Genomic DNA, 17,215 nt, shown 5'->3' on the forward strand with positions numbered 1-17,215 from the left:
CCAAGTATGTATTTTACAAGAATATTATATGTGACAACCTCAGCACAGAACAAATGTAAATGAGCTGGGGCAATATGAGGGTCACTTTATTAAGATATCCCCCTGGGGAATACATTCTGTTCTAGATTTGACCGAAAGCAAGCAGGCAAAGGGCAATTCCCTCTAGATTTGCCAGTGTTTCTGGATTTCCATCCCAGGCATCACCAGGATGGCTTTTATCTATTTAGTTCAGTTGCAGATGCCCACCTACCCCGTGCTCCTGAGCAGCACCAGGAGGCTGACTGGTGTTGGGCTGATGGATATTAGGGTGATACAGACTCAGTGAGTGCTAATTCTTCATTTCTTTGGGACATTAGGAGGTGAATTTGACATTTCTGGTTTGTCTTCAGGTTCTCCTAAGCCAAGACAGGAGCATGTGATGACGCTTGTTCTTTCCATTCAGCCAAAGGTAACATAACAATATCCGCAGACCCCAACCGCTCTCATAAATTGAGTCATTGTGGCCAGGTCAGATGCAGTTATTTTCTGGAGTCCTGGACATTTACAGCTGCCTGGCAGCGACTTCAAGCACACATGACACCAAGGCCAGTCCAGGCCTAGATCAGCTCAGCGTCTCACAGACACAGCCAGTTCCTCGACAGTCCCACGTGTGCTGCATTTATCCCCCTCGCACCCAGGCTTTGGCTGCAGCCACAGGCTCAGGACTGTCAGCACTGCCGCTTCCAGCCTCCTGCTGCGTGGTGGGCCGGTCTGGGCAACGTGCTCCTCACCTAATTATTTTTTATGTGGTGAGATGGAAACATAAAAAGACAGGTCCTTCTTTAGCATGCAATTAGGGGTCACTTTATATGGGCCATGAAATGTTAATGGAATTTAGCAGCTTATAAGTGTTTTCTAATTGCAAATAATTCATTGTAACTTAATGAATGTCTTGTTTATGCCTGCCATCTACATTCCCACACTTTCTTAGGCTTATCTTAAGGTCCTCCTTGCAGTCCTCATGCAAATTGTGGATGAAAATATTCTTCTGAGGGCAGCAGCGGATCTCAGGGTACATGGACTGCCCTTGGAGTAAGGCTCTTGCCTCCGCCTCAGCAAAACTCTTTCCCTGGGGATTTGGATTCTCCAGAGCTCTGAGTGGAAGCCTTGAGAACACAGAGAACTACAGTATTCTGTATGAGCAGCTGAGTTTAGAGAGAAACAGGAAACATGGGCTTATCAGTGCCTGAATGCAGAAGCCTGGAGGAATAAAAGAAACACACCCCATTCCCAAACTGTTCTACTGCTTTTTCTGTTTTCCTTTTCCTTTTTCATCTTCTTGTTTTAGCCCTGATAGCTCTTTGTTTTAGTCTTGTATTTCTGATGAAGTGTGTAGCCCAGACCAACTCTCCTGAGCTAAAGCACTCTATGGTTTTGATGAATCTGGATCTAAACCCTCTCATTCACATCACGCCAATCTCTGGCTCTTTCATTTTGAGCCTGCTGTTTGGTATCTTAAAGATGGGAGCAACAATCTATGCATAGGCACAATGCCTACTGAGTTCACTGGGAGCTGCTTGCACTTGCCCTAGGGTTGCAGAGCTTTCAGTGTTTCCGCTGTTATTTTCGCTGTCTCCCATCACCTTTCTGAAGAAGGGAAGAGCAAAGCAGCAGGTATGTCTCAAACTGGCCTCCCTAACAGTGGTCATCTACAGAGATCCAAAAATCAAATCAGAAAGAGAAAACTAAAATGGAAATGAATGAGGCATGTTGAGTTGAGGCCTACTCAGACCTTTTTGTGTTTGGTTATTTTTCCCCTACAATTTTGCTAAGTCTGTCTGGACACAGGGTTTCCATCCTGGCACTGCAAAACACCCAAGCCCCATCTGTGTGGCAGGGCTGTGCCCCACCACGCTGGGCCTGGGGGCAGGGCCCACCATGGAAGCATTAATTCAGTGCTGTGCTAAAGGCCTCCTGTGGAGCTGAGAGGCCCGTGTACTGCAGAGCTTGCACAGCATCAGGCAGGACAGCCCCTTTTTGTAGGCAGGCTGCAAAGAATTAATGTAAAAGCAGGATGTGGCCTTTACATCTGTGATTTCTTTGTTCCTGTCATTAGCCTTTAAACACAACTGACTGTACTTGTGCTTTACCTTCGCATAAAACCAGTGCAGTGGGGAGAAAGGTGAGAGGTAGTGACTGTGCTGCTGGAGCAATTCTTTGACCAAAAGCCTTTGACCAAAATGTGCTTGTGTCTGTCACTTGAACAATGACGTGGCGGTTCAGTGGGGTTGGAGGCTACTAGAATAGCAGGCTGGAGTTTGCCAGAAACTGTTTCTTTTAAACTTCCTTAGTGTGCAACTTCTTGCATGCGGCCTTAGATGTCTTCTGGCCAGGAGTGCCCAGCACTCGCGTCTTTGCCCTCACCCTGGCAGGGCTGTGCCACCAGTTTGTGTTTCCTTTGCCTTCTAAACCGTTTGCTGCAGATTAATCCATAAATAATTCATTGCATGTTGCATTCTGTGCTTAAAAGTTCATCGTGTAGGTGGTGGGTTGTGGGTTTTCTTGGAAGTGACAGTGCTTTTCTCCTTTCTTTTTGCTTTGTTCATGTGTGCGTAGAGCTCTCAGAGCATTCACAGCCTGATGGCTCCACTATACCTGTTTTTCTATTAGCCTCTTTATGTTAGATGATAGTTATTTTCAAATTTGGTTATTATAGTTTAAGAGGGTTTTGTTGCAAAAAAACCTCTCTTTTGAGATTGGGGTTTATTGAAATAACCAAATGCTTTTGGAAGTTCCTACAACCAACACAGAAATGCACGTTATTCAGAAATGGGCTCCCCCCATCCCCAAACAAGCATGTCTGTGTGCACACACACTCCTCCTAAGCAGGCGCTTATTATTTGTCAGACTGCTGATACTGGAAAGCAATGCAAGTTTTTGGGTGTCCAGCTCTCACCCTGCGTTTGGCATTTGGCTGCTGTTGGGATGGTTTGCAAAAGGTTGTCCTTGGGGAGGGGGCACATTTAAATTAACGCAGCCCTTCCTGCGCCCAGTGTTAGCTTTAGCTGTCAGAGCACTGAAACCCATATGAATGTGTCATGTGGGACACAGCGGGGTCACACCCTTAGCTTGCTCCTCCTGAGAGACTTCTTGCTTTCTGTGGGTGTCCTGCTATGGGGCACCCTGTGTTTGCTTGGCCGCATCCCAGATACAACATCATTTTCCAGCATTTGCATATTGTTTCTTTAATCTTTTTTGTTGTTGTTACATCTCCCCAGTCTGGCAAAGCAGATAGAAGAGCTGTAGTCAATGTGTAAAAGCCCACCTCAGTCACGTAGAGCATCCTAAGGCTGACTTGGAGCACTCAGATGCTAAGCTGAAATTGTAGGTAGAGTTTATGGCATGCAATGCAGACATATTTTGCCTGAAAGGGTGCTGAAATAACAAGCAGCACTGGGGCCTTCCTGTCTCCCATCTACTTGGGAGTTGCTGCCATTTATAATACTTGCAGGTGGGTCACAGCCAGGCAGCAGCATGGGCCCAGAGCTGTTGAGGAAGGTGAGGTGGGAACAGGAGCCCCACAAGGGGTCCAGCCCCAGCAGCAGCAGGAAACCAAGCCAAATGAGGTTGTTTGAGAGATTTCAGTGGTGTTTTGTGCTATTCCCTCCCTGCACGCACCCACTGAACAGGGCCAAGCAGATGGTACAGGCATTCCTCAGTGAGGAGGCAGTGGTGTGTGTTCTGCCTGCACTGCGATGTTTCTTTTGAGACTGAAAGCAGAGGCTAGAAGTAGGGGAAAAAATGTCCCTGTAGGTGTGAAGGGGAAAATACCACAGCTGGTGTTACACAAGCTTGGTTGTATGATGGCCTGAAGCAGAGCTGTTATGTGAAGGCCTATTCACAAACCCCAATTGTGAAAAGTGCAGATCATATCAGTAATGTTTATTACAATAGCCTGATAGTGTGAATCACATATTTAAAGACTACCTACACTCTGCTTTTTATTCGGGAATGACTGCAGAAAAAAAAGCCAAGTTTCAGCTGCTGGCCAGACTTCTTGCTTTTTCTCTATTAAATGAGGCCATATAATTTTCCTCTGGGATACATTTGGCACCGGAGCTATTTAGGTCTGAACCCTCATCACTAAATTCAAGAGGATTTTTCTGCTCAGTTTAAGGACAGAAGAAGCAAGGTCACAGCACCGGAGAAAAGCTGTTAAAACAGATAGTTCTCATCACTGATTTTTGGACTCTGTTCATAAAAATAAAAATAATCGCCCTGATTTAACAACTGAACTTCCATAGCAGAAACTTGTCTGTACTAGATGTAGATGAAAAATACAAAAATCCAGCTGCACATAAAATTTTAAAATGTTGAAGTTGTTATCATTTTACAGAGTATGAAATGGATTCATTTGGACTCAATGGTTCTTTTCTGCTTTTGTGATTTTTTTTTTGTTTGGTTGATTCATCTTTTCTGCTAGCTAGGAAAAAAAAAAAAAAGAAGAAAGAAAGAATGAATTACCTATAGGGATAGAAAGGAAAGAAAGTAAGAATCAGGAAGTACTTCTTAAAACTGGAAAGGCAAAAAATCTGGGAAGAAATTGCATTTTGATAATTTTCCAGGGAGTGGATTTCACAAAATGAAACCTGTTTTTAACCAAAGCTTTCCAGGCTTTCAAAACCACTTAAAATATCATTGATACTGAGTACCACCACTTAGCATTTCTAATGTAGGGGCACTGCAAATGCTGCTGCTAAGGCTGAATTTCATAACTCCTCCCTGCATAAATCGCAACACATGTGAGGCAGCCGAGGAGGAGTTTGCTGGTGCTGGTGAAGGAGGCAGCCACTGCCTGCTGTGGCAGTGCTGGCTGCATCTCCTGCTGGTGCTGTGCAGTCCCCAGCAGCATGGTGCTGAAATGGGGTTAACTTATGAATCATTTCATTGTCAATTTGCTAGAAATTGCAAACTCAGGCCAAGAATGACACCTGAAGTTCAGCTGAAATATGTTTTTTTTTTTCTTTATTTTTAAATATTTTTGTTTTTGTTATTTGTTTGTTTAAAACTGCAAACAGTCCAAAACCCAGAGAGCAAAAGACTGTGTGTGTCCGCCGAACAGACCTGTGTGAACTTATTTGAAGCCTGGTAAACAGTACCTCTCCCAAATGGTAAACACGTATCCCTGCAGCCTGGACTCTGGCAGTATCTCAGCTGTGATGACTGGGCTCACGCTCTGTGCATTTGGAAGGCACGCACGTCTTTTCAGCCGGACTGAATTCTTGCTATTCGTTCAGCTAATGAGCCTCAATCAATGTTCTCATTTACCGACAAAATCCATGGTGAACAAGTTCATATTTAAAATCCAGCTCCTGCAAAATGCCCTCACAAGTGATTGCCTGGCATGTGCAGAGTCACCCTGAGCATCTGATTAGTTAGCCAATTAAAATAGAACTGATGGATCATTAAAGCAACCAGTTGGTCCAAGCTGCTTTTTTTTTTTTTTTTCCCCAATTTATTTTTATTTATTTATTTTCAGGCAGACTTGAGCTCGTGCTCCCCACAGTGTGCGCAGGCAGGGGCTTGTTCCTGGATGTGTGCACCTGGCTCTGGTCCCCCCTAGCCTGTGGAAACCCCAGGGTGCTGCTGGTTTGGAGCACGAGCATCACCGGTTCCACCAAGAAGCGATCCTCGCTGAGAGGTTTGTGGTGCTCAGGCAGGATCTCAGTGCCCACAGCACTGCTTGGCTGAGACACTCCTACTGTACAACAAGGGCAAAGCTCAACCAAACTGTAAATAAGCAAGATGGTAACTCAACTTTCCCCATCATTTCTTCCTCTACAGCATGTTTTGGTGTGAATATATCCAGTGACTTGAAGCTGTGAAACAGATCACTCGTATGAAGCAGTCTGGCACATCCTATGGACACACAGATACATGCAGATAATACAGACATATCTTACAAACACATCCTAACCATACCCTACAGACAAATGAGTGTTTGAAGTCTAAATCGTATTTGTCAAGCTCGTAGAAACAAAAAAACTCAACATCTCTTTCCTTCTTAACAATCATTATTTTATTAATATATTTTACAAGATTGCAGTTGAAATCATTTAAATACAAATTTTTTTTTTATACAGAAAGTGTAATAAAGTTAAAATAGTTCCTTGTGTAATTCATAGCATTATTGCAATGCTTACAAAATTTTGCATAGAGTGTGCAAGGATTGATGTTATTTGATACAAAAAAGCTTTATATTTTCCCACACAACCACACACATACATAAATTAAAAAGAAAAAAGCCAAACAAATCTGAATTTCTTAATGAGAACTATGATAAGACTTTAAATTCATTTCATCCTGTTTACAATATCAAGGTCATTGGTGGTTATCAGAGTAGAGGTCAGACAAGGTATTTTAACCATCACAGATGAAAACTGCCATAGCATATGGGTCATGCCTTTATGCTACTGTTGTAGATGAGTGGGGATTTGCTTCAACTCACACTGAATGTTGTTCTGCTGTTGGGTCTAATTACGTGGAGCATGTGTTGGGTTAATATCAGCAACTCTATTGGCATTCGTGCACAAGGAAACTAATTTGATAAGGGGTGGGCAAAAACTGAAATAAATTAAAATAAAAAATCAAACGGATCTGAGTCAGATCCAGCAGGTCAATCCCTTCCCTGCACCCAGAGTACTGCACAGTGCAGATCCAGATCAAGATCTGGCTCATGGCTCAGGAAAAGCTCTGATCTAGGGAGAAATCTGGGTGTGAGTGCTATCAACCAAGCCCTTCTTTGACAAACACCGGGTGTGATAATTGCTCAGATCTGCTCTTTATGAGGCTTCTGGAGTGCTCTCACTCTGCTGAGCAAGGGCAGGATTTGTTACTCCTAACTTCTGTGCTCTCTCTGAAAACCCACAGGAGGGGACAAGAAAGCAAATTCCTCCTGCAGCTCTGCGGAAGCCACTCCACACACAGTGCAGCCCCAACCTAACATGCATGGGAGCAGCAGAGCCCCAGAGCCCTGGTGAAACCTCCTGCTGCATGTACTGCCCACAAAATCACCTGGCTGGAGCATGGATTGTGGTGGTTTAGACAGGGTACTCAAACCTTCAGGGGGAAACCCTCAGTATAGGTTACCTGTGAGTTATGCGGAGCCCCATCCTGATTTACACCAGCTACAGAGTCAAGAGCCTGTCCTGTGAAAGCTTCTGCACTGCTCCAGCCCAGCCTTGCAAGGCAGGCACCGTTCCTTGCTGCTGTTTCTAGTGCAGAGGACCTGGCAATGGGACGGAGATCAATGAGAAAGGGCAAGGCCAGCCCTCAGCCTCCCCACCTAGCAGGCTGCCCAAGGGCAGGCAGCCTACCAGGGGCATCCCCTGGATGCCTTCAAGGTGATCAAGGCCTTGTTAAAACAGCAACCAATAACCACCACCATAATTTATACCACTTAGACTGCATGTACACATCCATCTGTAAAATCATTAGCATTGCCAAAGTGTTTCATTAGCTGCTACATCAAAAATAGCACTGGTAGTGAGCGTGCAAACCCAGAGGAGGACCCAAATGAAAACAAAATTAGCAGGCTCTTGCTTAGTGGAGCAGCTAACTCCCTGCTCTGCAGGCGGCTATCCTGGGAGAAATCTCGCTGTAGTGTTGGGGGTGGTGGTGTTTGCAGCTAAGTAAGTGTGGGAGAAACTCTAACAGCAACATTTTTTCAACTATAATCCAGCCTTCGGTAAAAATAGAACCACCCACAAATAATTATTCTTCTGCTCTCCAGCGTAAGCCTGCCTCAAGATGTTTCAAGGACTCCGTTATGAGGAAATCTTTAAAAGAACAAAGAAACTACATTGCTTTAGAAAGCGATAACGCATTTAGCTGTAGGCAGGCTTCAGAAAGCTTTATTTCCTATCAGTGGTTAAGCTTTTAGTATGGGGCAAAAATGTGAAAGAACAATGCAATTCTAAATTCTTGCTACATGCAAAGATGCACATGACCTATGCATTGGAATGGGCCTATTCCTGTCATAGTGAAAGTGTTAGAAATAGTGAGACTTTCTATTTGGGATGGACCTGATGAAAGGCTCCAACATGTCCTTTTCATCTTAGAAAAAAAAAAAAAAGAAGCCATTTTTACTAAGGCTGCAGGTTTTTATCTAAAGCATTTGAGAGCAGGAAACAATGTAAATGCAATACTTCTGCACAAATTTTTCTTTCTGACATTTTCTCTTGCAGGCAGAAAGATTCGACAAACTACATATTGCTTCACAGTGGACACATCCTTCCTACTTTTAAGTACTGGTTAAAAGCTAACAAAACTCACCCTGTCCATGGAGATGAGTGGCCCCAAAGGAAATGTGGCTTCATCTGACCAGGCAGCCCACTGCTACTGATTTACCAGTGGCAGAAGATCCCAGCCACCACAGACGTCGAGCTGTAATAAGGTGAGACATTTCCTGGAAGTGACACCAGAGCTGACTTTCCTGCAGGAATTACACTTGTAGCAAATTAATTTTTAAGGGACTCACATCTCTAGTTTAAAGTGACTTGGATAGGAAATCTCAGTGGTACACTATGGTTATACTTTCTTGTTCACTTCAGAAAAAAATCCTGCAGCTTTAAAATATCCATGTTTTCCTGCATAAAGAAAGCGTGTCACTTTTCACAAGGGCACAATGCAATTCAAGTGGCAGGACAAGAGAGTTTTAAATGATAAAGCCTCAGGGCTGTATGTGCATAACCATGTGCTTCTCAACCACAGTAGATTTAAAAGCTTTCTAAATACAAGCTATTCACTATAATTTCCATCCAAGCCCCAAGCCATTGTGGTTATTGTGGACGGAAACAACACCCTAGCAATCTTATCCAGCCCAGGCTGTAAGTGCTTTCAGTGACAGCAATTCCACTGTGCACTAGGAAAGATCAAACAAAATTGCTACCATATTTAGTAAAATGGATGTTATTAATTTAAAGTATAATAGTGTAAACAGACAAAGAAGTTTGCTGCATTACCATGATTAGGGTGATGTCTCTTGCCATTTCTTCCCTCTCCCTCCTACCTGCCTTCTTTAATTTACTCCGCTCCTGCTTGAATAATCTCATAAGCACCACATCAGTGTTTAACCCTGCTCCAATCACAGCCATAAACTTGGCTGCATCAGCGGTGAAAACATCGCAACTGCCATGGAGAATTTACCCAAAAGGCCTACATTTCACCTTAGTGCTACTGCTTCATGCTTGATGCTTGCTGATTTTGGTCTTTGGAGGCATGAGAAGCTGAGATGGCATTTGGGGACCGCAGCCACCTGAACACAGCCCCATGTGTGTGGCACAACACCGGCTACCAAAACATTACACAGCAATTTCAGAACTGATGGAAAAGCTTAAGACAGGGAAAACGGAAATGTTACTGTGATTGCATTCCTCAGCAACAACAGCAATGAGAATAAAGAAGCTGCTGTGTTCAGATTTGAAAAACACCAATCTCCTGATTGCCAGAGCTTGACAGGAATGCTCCCTGCATCTGCTCAGGTGATTTCAGGTGATTTCTGGGTGATGACATTTCCAAATTTAAAATGTCAGCTATTAAAAAACAAAACAAAGCAAAACAAACAAACAAAAAAAACCCCACCAACAACGCACAAAAAAAACACACAGAAAAAGAAAAACACACACACAAAAAAACCCAACAGCTCCTAACTTTCTTATTTTTACTACATGCACTTTAAAATGAAATCATTAAATCATTACAACACAGTTATTCTTCTTCACCAAGCAGGGTATTAAGAATTCTTAAGACTGAAGATTCAGATGGCTTTACAGGCGCCATCCTTCTCTTGCTCATGTCCTCCCTGAAACAGAGCCCGAGAGCCCCATGCCTGCCTGCCCTTGAGAAATCCACAAAGCCCCCCTGCCAAAACCTACCAGCATCCCTCACTGGCTGATGCTCAAGTGCAGGAAAGTGCAAAGCCAGTAATATTTCCTCAGTTTATTTATACTTTTAGCCTGGGAGCATGTCTTTTTTTTTTTTTTTTTTTTTTTTTGGCTATTTCTGCATGTTTCAATTTTCCGGTAACCTTACCCTCTGTATACATTTAAAGAACTTCACTTTATTTCCTTTCCTCCCTGTTAAGGAAATTAAAGTTTTCCTGCCACGGTATTCTCTCAAATGCAGCTATGCAATAAACCTGTATTTCTCCTGGCCAGTTCCAAAAAGCACCATTAAAGTTAATGCATTTCAGGCATGAGGGCAACCAGAGAAGGGATTAATTTCTGTAAGTCTTTGGTCTTTGTCTCACTGTCTTTTGCAATGTGAAACTTAAAGCCATAAGAGCAAATAGAAAGAAAATTGTATGTGAGCATGTGTATATATATATGTGCATGTGTGCATGTATTTTATGACAACAAAAGTTAATTTCCTTTAAAATCGTCTGTCACTGCAAGCCAAGTGTGATGCAAACTGACTGGACATCTTCAGAAGTTCCATAGGAATTGCTCCTTAGTCTTGAAACAATTTCTAGGGAGGGTTTTCTTGACATCATTTTGCTGTACCACATATTACAGATGGTATTTTTAGGCTTATGCCTTAAACATCTTTGCTTGTGCATTACGATATTTATAATTGAGGAAAAAAAAAACAAACAAGAAACATAACTCTTAAAATACAGATGTTTGACAAGACATGACTGAGAGAAACAAATAAAAATCACTCCTGCACATGCTTAGTTTTCTAAAAATGTATACCTAGGAGAGGTCTTACACCTATTTAAGTAGTTACTGGCTTTCCCCTTTCAAGGACTTCCTTTAGTGTTAACATTTCTTTTTACTCTAAAGCTGCCCATTTCACTGACTACTGGGTAAGATTCTTCTTACAAGAGTAAAAACAAAACAAAACAACAAAATAAAACAAAACAACAACAACAAAAAAAAACAACAAACCCAAATACATGGAGAATGGATACAGTTGTACAATTGGTATTAGGATCTCTTTTTTTTCTAATGGCAAAGTCTTTTTGCTTTAACCCTCCCCACATCTACAAAGAAGGGTCATACATGACATATGGCTCAGGTACTGGAATACAAGTAAGCACTGACAGCCATTTTCCCGACTGTGTACTGCAGTGTAGCATTTAAAGCAAATTTAACAAGGTCCCAAAGCCCTGTAAAATCAAGAACTACAACACATAAAAGCATTTATCATTAACTGGTTGCCTAAGGTATGTTGACGTTGGTATCACAGTCCCTTGATCAGCATTTCAATGTTTTTAATGCACATAGCTGCAATGCAGGATTGCACACAGTGCAGAGTCAGAGGTCAGCTCCACAGCCACCGAAATAGCTGGCAGTGTCTCCATCAGCATCAGTGCCACGAATTTTCACCCATCAAGCTCCTGCTGTAGCTCAGGCTGTGAAGTCATTGGGGTCTCTTCCACTGAGCTTGGTATAAACAAATTCACCATCCACCCCAGCCTTGCCTTAGTGTTGAGAGGTAAAACTAAACTCTGATTTGAGATAAATGACGTCTCCCCTAATAGCAAATGCTCAATTGAACAAAATTGCAGGCCCAATTCATAAAGAAATACACAAACCACTGTTGTTTTTTTTGGCATTTATCAATGGCAGGTAGAGCATATGTACAAAATGCCAGGCAGGGAGGTTGCAACATGGATGAACTCAAGGAAAACCAACCCATAAAGTAAAGCAAATGTGCGTGGACTCCAGGCAAGGCAGGAGGAACAGGGAGACTCATGCATCTGCCTCTTGGAACAGGTGAGGTGGCCACTCCACCACTGCCCCCAGCAAACAAACTATGAAACATGAGATAGCTGGATGTGTTTGCATGCCGCTTCTTAAATAAAGTGTCTTTTTTTCCCCTGGGATCTCAGACCTGCAGTCCTGTTTGCTCTGGCCTGCCACTCACAGAACAACAGGGGATGAGTCATGAGGCCAGGGCAAGAATGGGCATCATCATCCAAACCGTGGTCTTGATACTCAAGTGGGGCTTAGATGGTTTTCAAGTCTCCATATAGGTTCGATCTCTTTAGCAACACAGCATATCATGTTATGCTCTTTAAGATGGGAACATGATTGTAAAATATATCTAAGTAACCAGAACTCCTTTACACAGGCATAATTAAAGTCATGTCCAAGAAGATTTCTGCAGAAAATGGTACTTTGTAGTGATGGCACGGATGTCTAAGGCTGTTCCCTAACAGCTCCCCCATAGAAATTCATACCAAAATAAATGGCTGAATGTCCTCAGGCAGTTTCATAGCGTTCCTAATACGAGAAGGTGATAACCTTGTCCAAGAGCTCAGCTGAGAAGACCAACCACTCAGAACGAAATTGCTGGGAAAGCAGTGCTCAGTACAGCAGCTAAATGGTGTGTGGGGATGAGGACTGAGCCAGCAGACTCCTGGGAGCAGAGCATGGAGATCAGAAGGCAGCATCCCTGGTGGATCAGTCCTTGTGTTCAGCCCCATGTTTCTCACTAGCACTGACACCCCCATGGAAGGGAAAGTTAATGCAACTCGTTTTCTGTAGAGGATACTCTTCCTGCAGCAGCTGTCTTCACAACCACTCAAGTGCTTGTGCATGCAGGATTTGTTTATGAATTGGGCCATGCTTGCTATAAGGTTTATGATCAGTATTAAATGAAACAGGGAAAAAAATCTACAGTAAATGTAGGACTATGAATGGGACTCCTGTTGTGGTCCCAGAGGTAACGTACACAGTATTTTGCTGTATATAATATGTTAAAAATAAAATAAAATAAAAAATCGGTATCATTCTTGGTGCCCCTACAGTCTAAATGCATTTCATTAACATCTAAGTTGCACAACCAGATCCCAAGACACCCTCCTTTCCCTCCCCCCAGATGAACTAGTTTTAGTAACAAGATAAATATGATGTGCTTCTCCTTGCTGAGTGCATTGACTTAAGGCATAGGCACAATTCCCCTCTTTGAACAGAGATGGTATAGTCCTGTGTCCCAATACAATTGTTATCCTGGGTGACCCTTTGCATTCGAACATTGACTCAAGACATAATAATTACAGGAATCATTCATTAACAAATAGTTTGAATTCATTCGTTGATCTGAAAGCATCACTGAAATAAATGTAAATCACTCAATACTCTTTCAGGAATAAATTTTATGGGAATGTTGCTTTGTTAGGCAACAACATCTAATCCAAAGTTCATAGAAATCTTCCAATTGAGTCCAGCCAATTTTGGATTAGGCCAGAATAGATCATTTAAGAAAAATAAATAAATAAATCAAACCCTGGTACTCTCCAGACCATACGAAAATGTGTGGAAATATGTAAAAAAAAAAAAAAAAAAGAAAGAAAAAAAAAAAAGGAAAGGGCTAAGTTACTTCTAAAAATTATTTTCAGCTACATTTTATCTTGAAAATTGCTTGAGGAATACCAGCTTTGCTTAGATATGACTAGGGATGGGCACAGATCTGTCATATTTGCATACAAGGTAATATTTTCAATAGCATCTCAGTGACTTAGAAACCTTACGGTCCTTGTGAGATTTACTGTGACTTGAGCACCTTTGTGATAATTAGTTCATTGTTTTTCAAGGATTTTTGCATGCAAAATGGATGCAGTTATGGGTCAGAATTCAAAAATCTGGGCTCTTCTCAGTAATTTTCAAAATTTCAACAAGGGAAATTATGTTACTGGATCAGGTGCATGTTTTATCCAGTAAGGAAAAATGAACCCATGAAGAGACTCAACCACAGAGTTTTTTGAACTCAAATTCCAGATAAACCACCATCCAAAGCCTTTGCTTTCCAGTAATCTGAATTTGTCACCATCTTTATAGATTCTTGAAAAAAATAATAATCTGTTACATTGTCAGCATCTCTGATATTTGTAATCTCTGCAAAATTTATGTGATCTTGGACTGCATATCCTGAATAGAAGGATGACAAAAATTCTGGTATAACATTCATATTATACATCCAATTTGTAGGAACTTCTATGTTTCTATGGAGAGAGTAGGCAATTTTCTCTGTTTCTGTAGGTATTGGTAGGTAATGTCCAAATCTTAAATCTTACCTTCACAAGGTACATCGGGTCTTTTCAAATTTGAAGGTGGTAATAGAGAGCACGAAGGGTGATCCAGGACACCTGTTAACTAAAGAGGTTCAAGGCTTTTCTATTTTAGTCCAACCTTCACTTTTTTTTTTTTTTTTCTTTTTCTTTTTTTCCCGTCAAGAACTAAATACAAGGCTAGTTCTGTTAGCACAGAGATGACTTTAGGTTAAGGTTAGAGCTTTTGAGTCACACCTGAATAGCACAAGGCATCCACTGCGGGTGAAGGCAAGAATCGAATCTTTTCATCAAACGCTCACTCCAGCAAGAAGATCAGGACTTTCCTACTGGCCAGGTAGAATCCATCTCTCCCAACAGGGAGTCATGCTTCAGGTGAAAATTAAAGAGTGTAGTTTAACCGCAGGTATCTTGGATCACTCTAGGCAACCAGCACAGCACATGTGGACATTTTGTTTTTCTCATGCCACTGATTTAATGGTGCAAAAATAATCAGAGACGCTACTCTCCCCTTTGTATGTTGGTGGGTCTACATTTGGTTCCAGGGTCTTGACCAGCCAGCAATCCCATTGCTCTTAGAAGATGATCAAAAACAAGGGGTGATCATTAGACTATGTAATTACAAAAGGGTCCAGGGGAGCATCAAGTCTAATTCAGTAGATCGTACCAGTAAATTTTGGTGGGGGAAAGAGAAATGCTACAGAAATGTAACAGGGTCACCCTGGGATTCCTTGTACTGAAACATCATTTTACACAGAGGATATATATAATTTTATATATATATTTTATATATATATATTCACACACACGCGCGCGCACACAAAAAAAGTCTTTGATAGGCTTTCTGTGTTCTAGTAAAAATAGTTGGCAGCTGCAATCTGCGAGACCAGAATTAGCTTTTGTGCTGCCTGCAATGCCCCACTGCAAATTGTCTCTCAAAGGCAGACGCTTGTGTTTATCTGGCAGGTCGAGCTAGAGCCTGCCTGAGACAGAAATAACCTCCCATTGGGACACACACAGAGCTCGTAGATTTTTTGCCTGGACCCTGCAGAAGAGGAAGATCCTTGAGGCAAGTTAGGTAGTTTGATTTTTGCAGAATTCAATGTTATCTGAAGTTGGAGAAGGAGAGAGAGAAAAAAAAGAGAGAGAATTAGTGAAATCTCTGTTACTGCTGTTAATTTAGATCTTGTGTTTAAGGAAGCATCCTTTGGACAACTGGGCTGCTACAGAAACTTGGCAGGGAAATGTGTGAAGCTGGGGAAAGTCTGATATAAATCTGGGTGAGTGTATTACCTGCCTTTACTGTGAGCCTCCTAAGACCTCAATTTTTTTTTTCTGTTAATCTACCCACTGTGTTTTCATAGCTTTGGCATGTCTGTGCCTGGGTTAACCCTTGCAGCACCCAGCAACGTGCCTCATTGCCTGGGGAAGAATGTACAGTTCACCTCCATACAATAACCCCTCTCCTCTGCTGGGACTTCTGGCACTGTGATCCCCTTTCCTTACAGGCTCACGGCTCTGACTTTTATGTATATTTTATGTAAACATATATATACACTTATGTATATTAAAAAATATTTAAATTCCATAACAGACCCAAATTTCTCTTTACAAAACAGCACATAAAAGTGAACACGTGGCAGCTCTCAGACACGTGGCAGCTGCAGGGAAGTGTTGTAATATTACTGAGAAGGTCAGCGTCAGATAACCTGCAGTCCAGAATATTACAGGGCGATTGACAGTATTTGCTCTTATCTTGCAATTACAGAAAAAATTGCCACTTCTGTTTTAGTCTCCAACCATCTAATCGCCTGAAAGAGACAGGTCAATATATGCATTTTAAAGGCAAATTAGTGTTGAAAACATAAAGAGAACTGCTTGCAGTCATGAAATGCCTTGGATTTCAATTGTAGTATATTAGGTAGGGGTTTTTGTTTGTTTTGCTTTGTGCTTTGTTGTTTTGTTTTAAAACCCTGATCAGGCTTCGGAATATATTAAAATGCCAACGTTTAGAAACGACAGGAATTGCAGTAAGAATCCCAACCTGTGAATCACACCGAAGACAGGAAAACATCAGGCCATATTGGACCTCTGCTGGTGGCAGGTTTGTGTTTTATGGGAAGCCTCCTGCCAAGGCTCTCCTTGTGTTCCCCATCATCCCCATCTTTCAGTGTCTTCCACAATTGTGGCGGGATGAAGGAATGAGAACTGGTGTGCACACATATTCGTGAGGCACCAGAAGAGGCTTAATTCAAGACCTATTTTACTTTTGTTCTGTTATCAGTTTTAGATACTCTCTCTTTCCCTTTAGAAGCTTCCCAGTGCAACAACCTCTGTCTCCTAATATTCCCTTTCTTTCCAAAATGAAAACATCAGCTACAAAAGCTTGTCAGATCAATACAGGTGAATTAAGCTCTTCTTATAGAAAAATGTATGATAAAAGATTTAATTATGTTGGCCAAGTAAATCTTGTTTTAAAGTGACAAGGAAACAAAGAATTTAGGAGCACTGTGTACTTTACAGCTGCATAAATTTGCTTGAACAACAGATGCTATTATCCAAGCACTTTAAAAATAATGAATCAGCCTTCTCCACAGAGTGAGCCTTGTTTGCATATGATATGTTCAATCACTCCTAGCACAACCTAAGCTAGGAAGGCTGCTTCACCAGTGCTTTTCAATGACTGTTTCAAATGGAGCTGCTAAGTGAATCTTATAAATTTTATAAAACTGTAGATCTGGGGCTTGGTTTGCTTTTGCCATAAGGCTTGACACTCTTCGCTTACCTCTCCATCTTTGGATTCCAGCTTGAGCTCTGTCCTGCACGTGGCTTTCAAGCTGCCGGCCTCAGCGTTGATCTCAATGCCTTTCGGAGCCTCCATCACCAACGCGCGTGTAGGTGATTCCAGTCTGCAACAGAAAAGGGAGTTACAGAGCCTGCTGGGTTCAATGTGCGTGCTTAACCTCAGGCTTGAACAGCCTGGCTGCCCATTGCAAGGCAGCTTAGGACCCACTGAAGTTCAGATCCATGCCTGGTTTAGTCAGTGGAAAGCAATCATATTGAAGAAATCATGGTAAAATACATCACAAATTCAATCTGCTAACAATTCACATCAACTTTCCTATGCCATAAATTCTGGAATGAGATGCAGGGTGCAAT

At 42.0% G+C, this 17,215-nt stretch overlaps 1 protein-coding gene across 3 annotated transcripts in view; it reads right to left on the reverse strand.

Moving 5' to 3' along the window:
* Positions 1-6,046: 6,046 nt before the first annotated feature.
* SGCD (sarcoglycan delta) overlaps positions 6,047-17,215 on the reverse strand; it is a 345,029-nt gene continuing 333,860 nt past the window's right edge. For all 3 annotated transcript variants that reach the window (XM_084295349.1, XM_084295350.1, XM_084295351.1), the window contains exons 8-9: positions 16,842-16,965; positions 6,047-15,165 (exon numbers count right to left, since the gene is read on the reverse strand). In XM_084295349.1, coding sequence (XP_084151475.1) covers positions 14,992-15,165; positions 16,842-16,965 — 298 coding nt within the window. In that variant the 3' untranslated portion in view covers positions 6,047-14,991. The remainder of the gene's footprint in view (positions 15,166-16,841; positions 16,966-17,215) is intronic.

Source organism: Netta rufina (genome assembly GCF_964035555.1).
Source record: "Netta rufina genome assembly, chromosome: 14".
Classification (NCBI taxonomy): domain Eukaryota; kingdom Metazoa; phylum Chordata; class Aves; order Anseriformes; family Anatidae; genus Netta; species Netta rufina.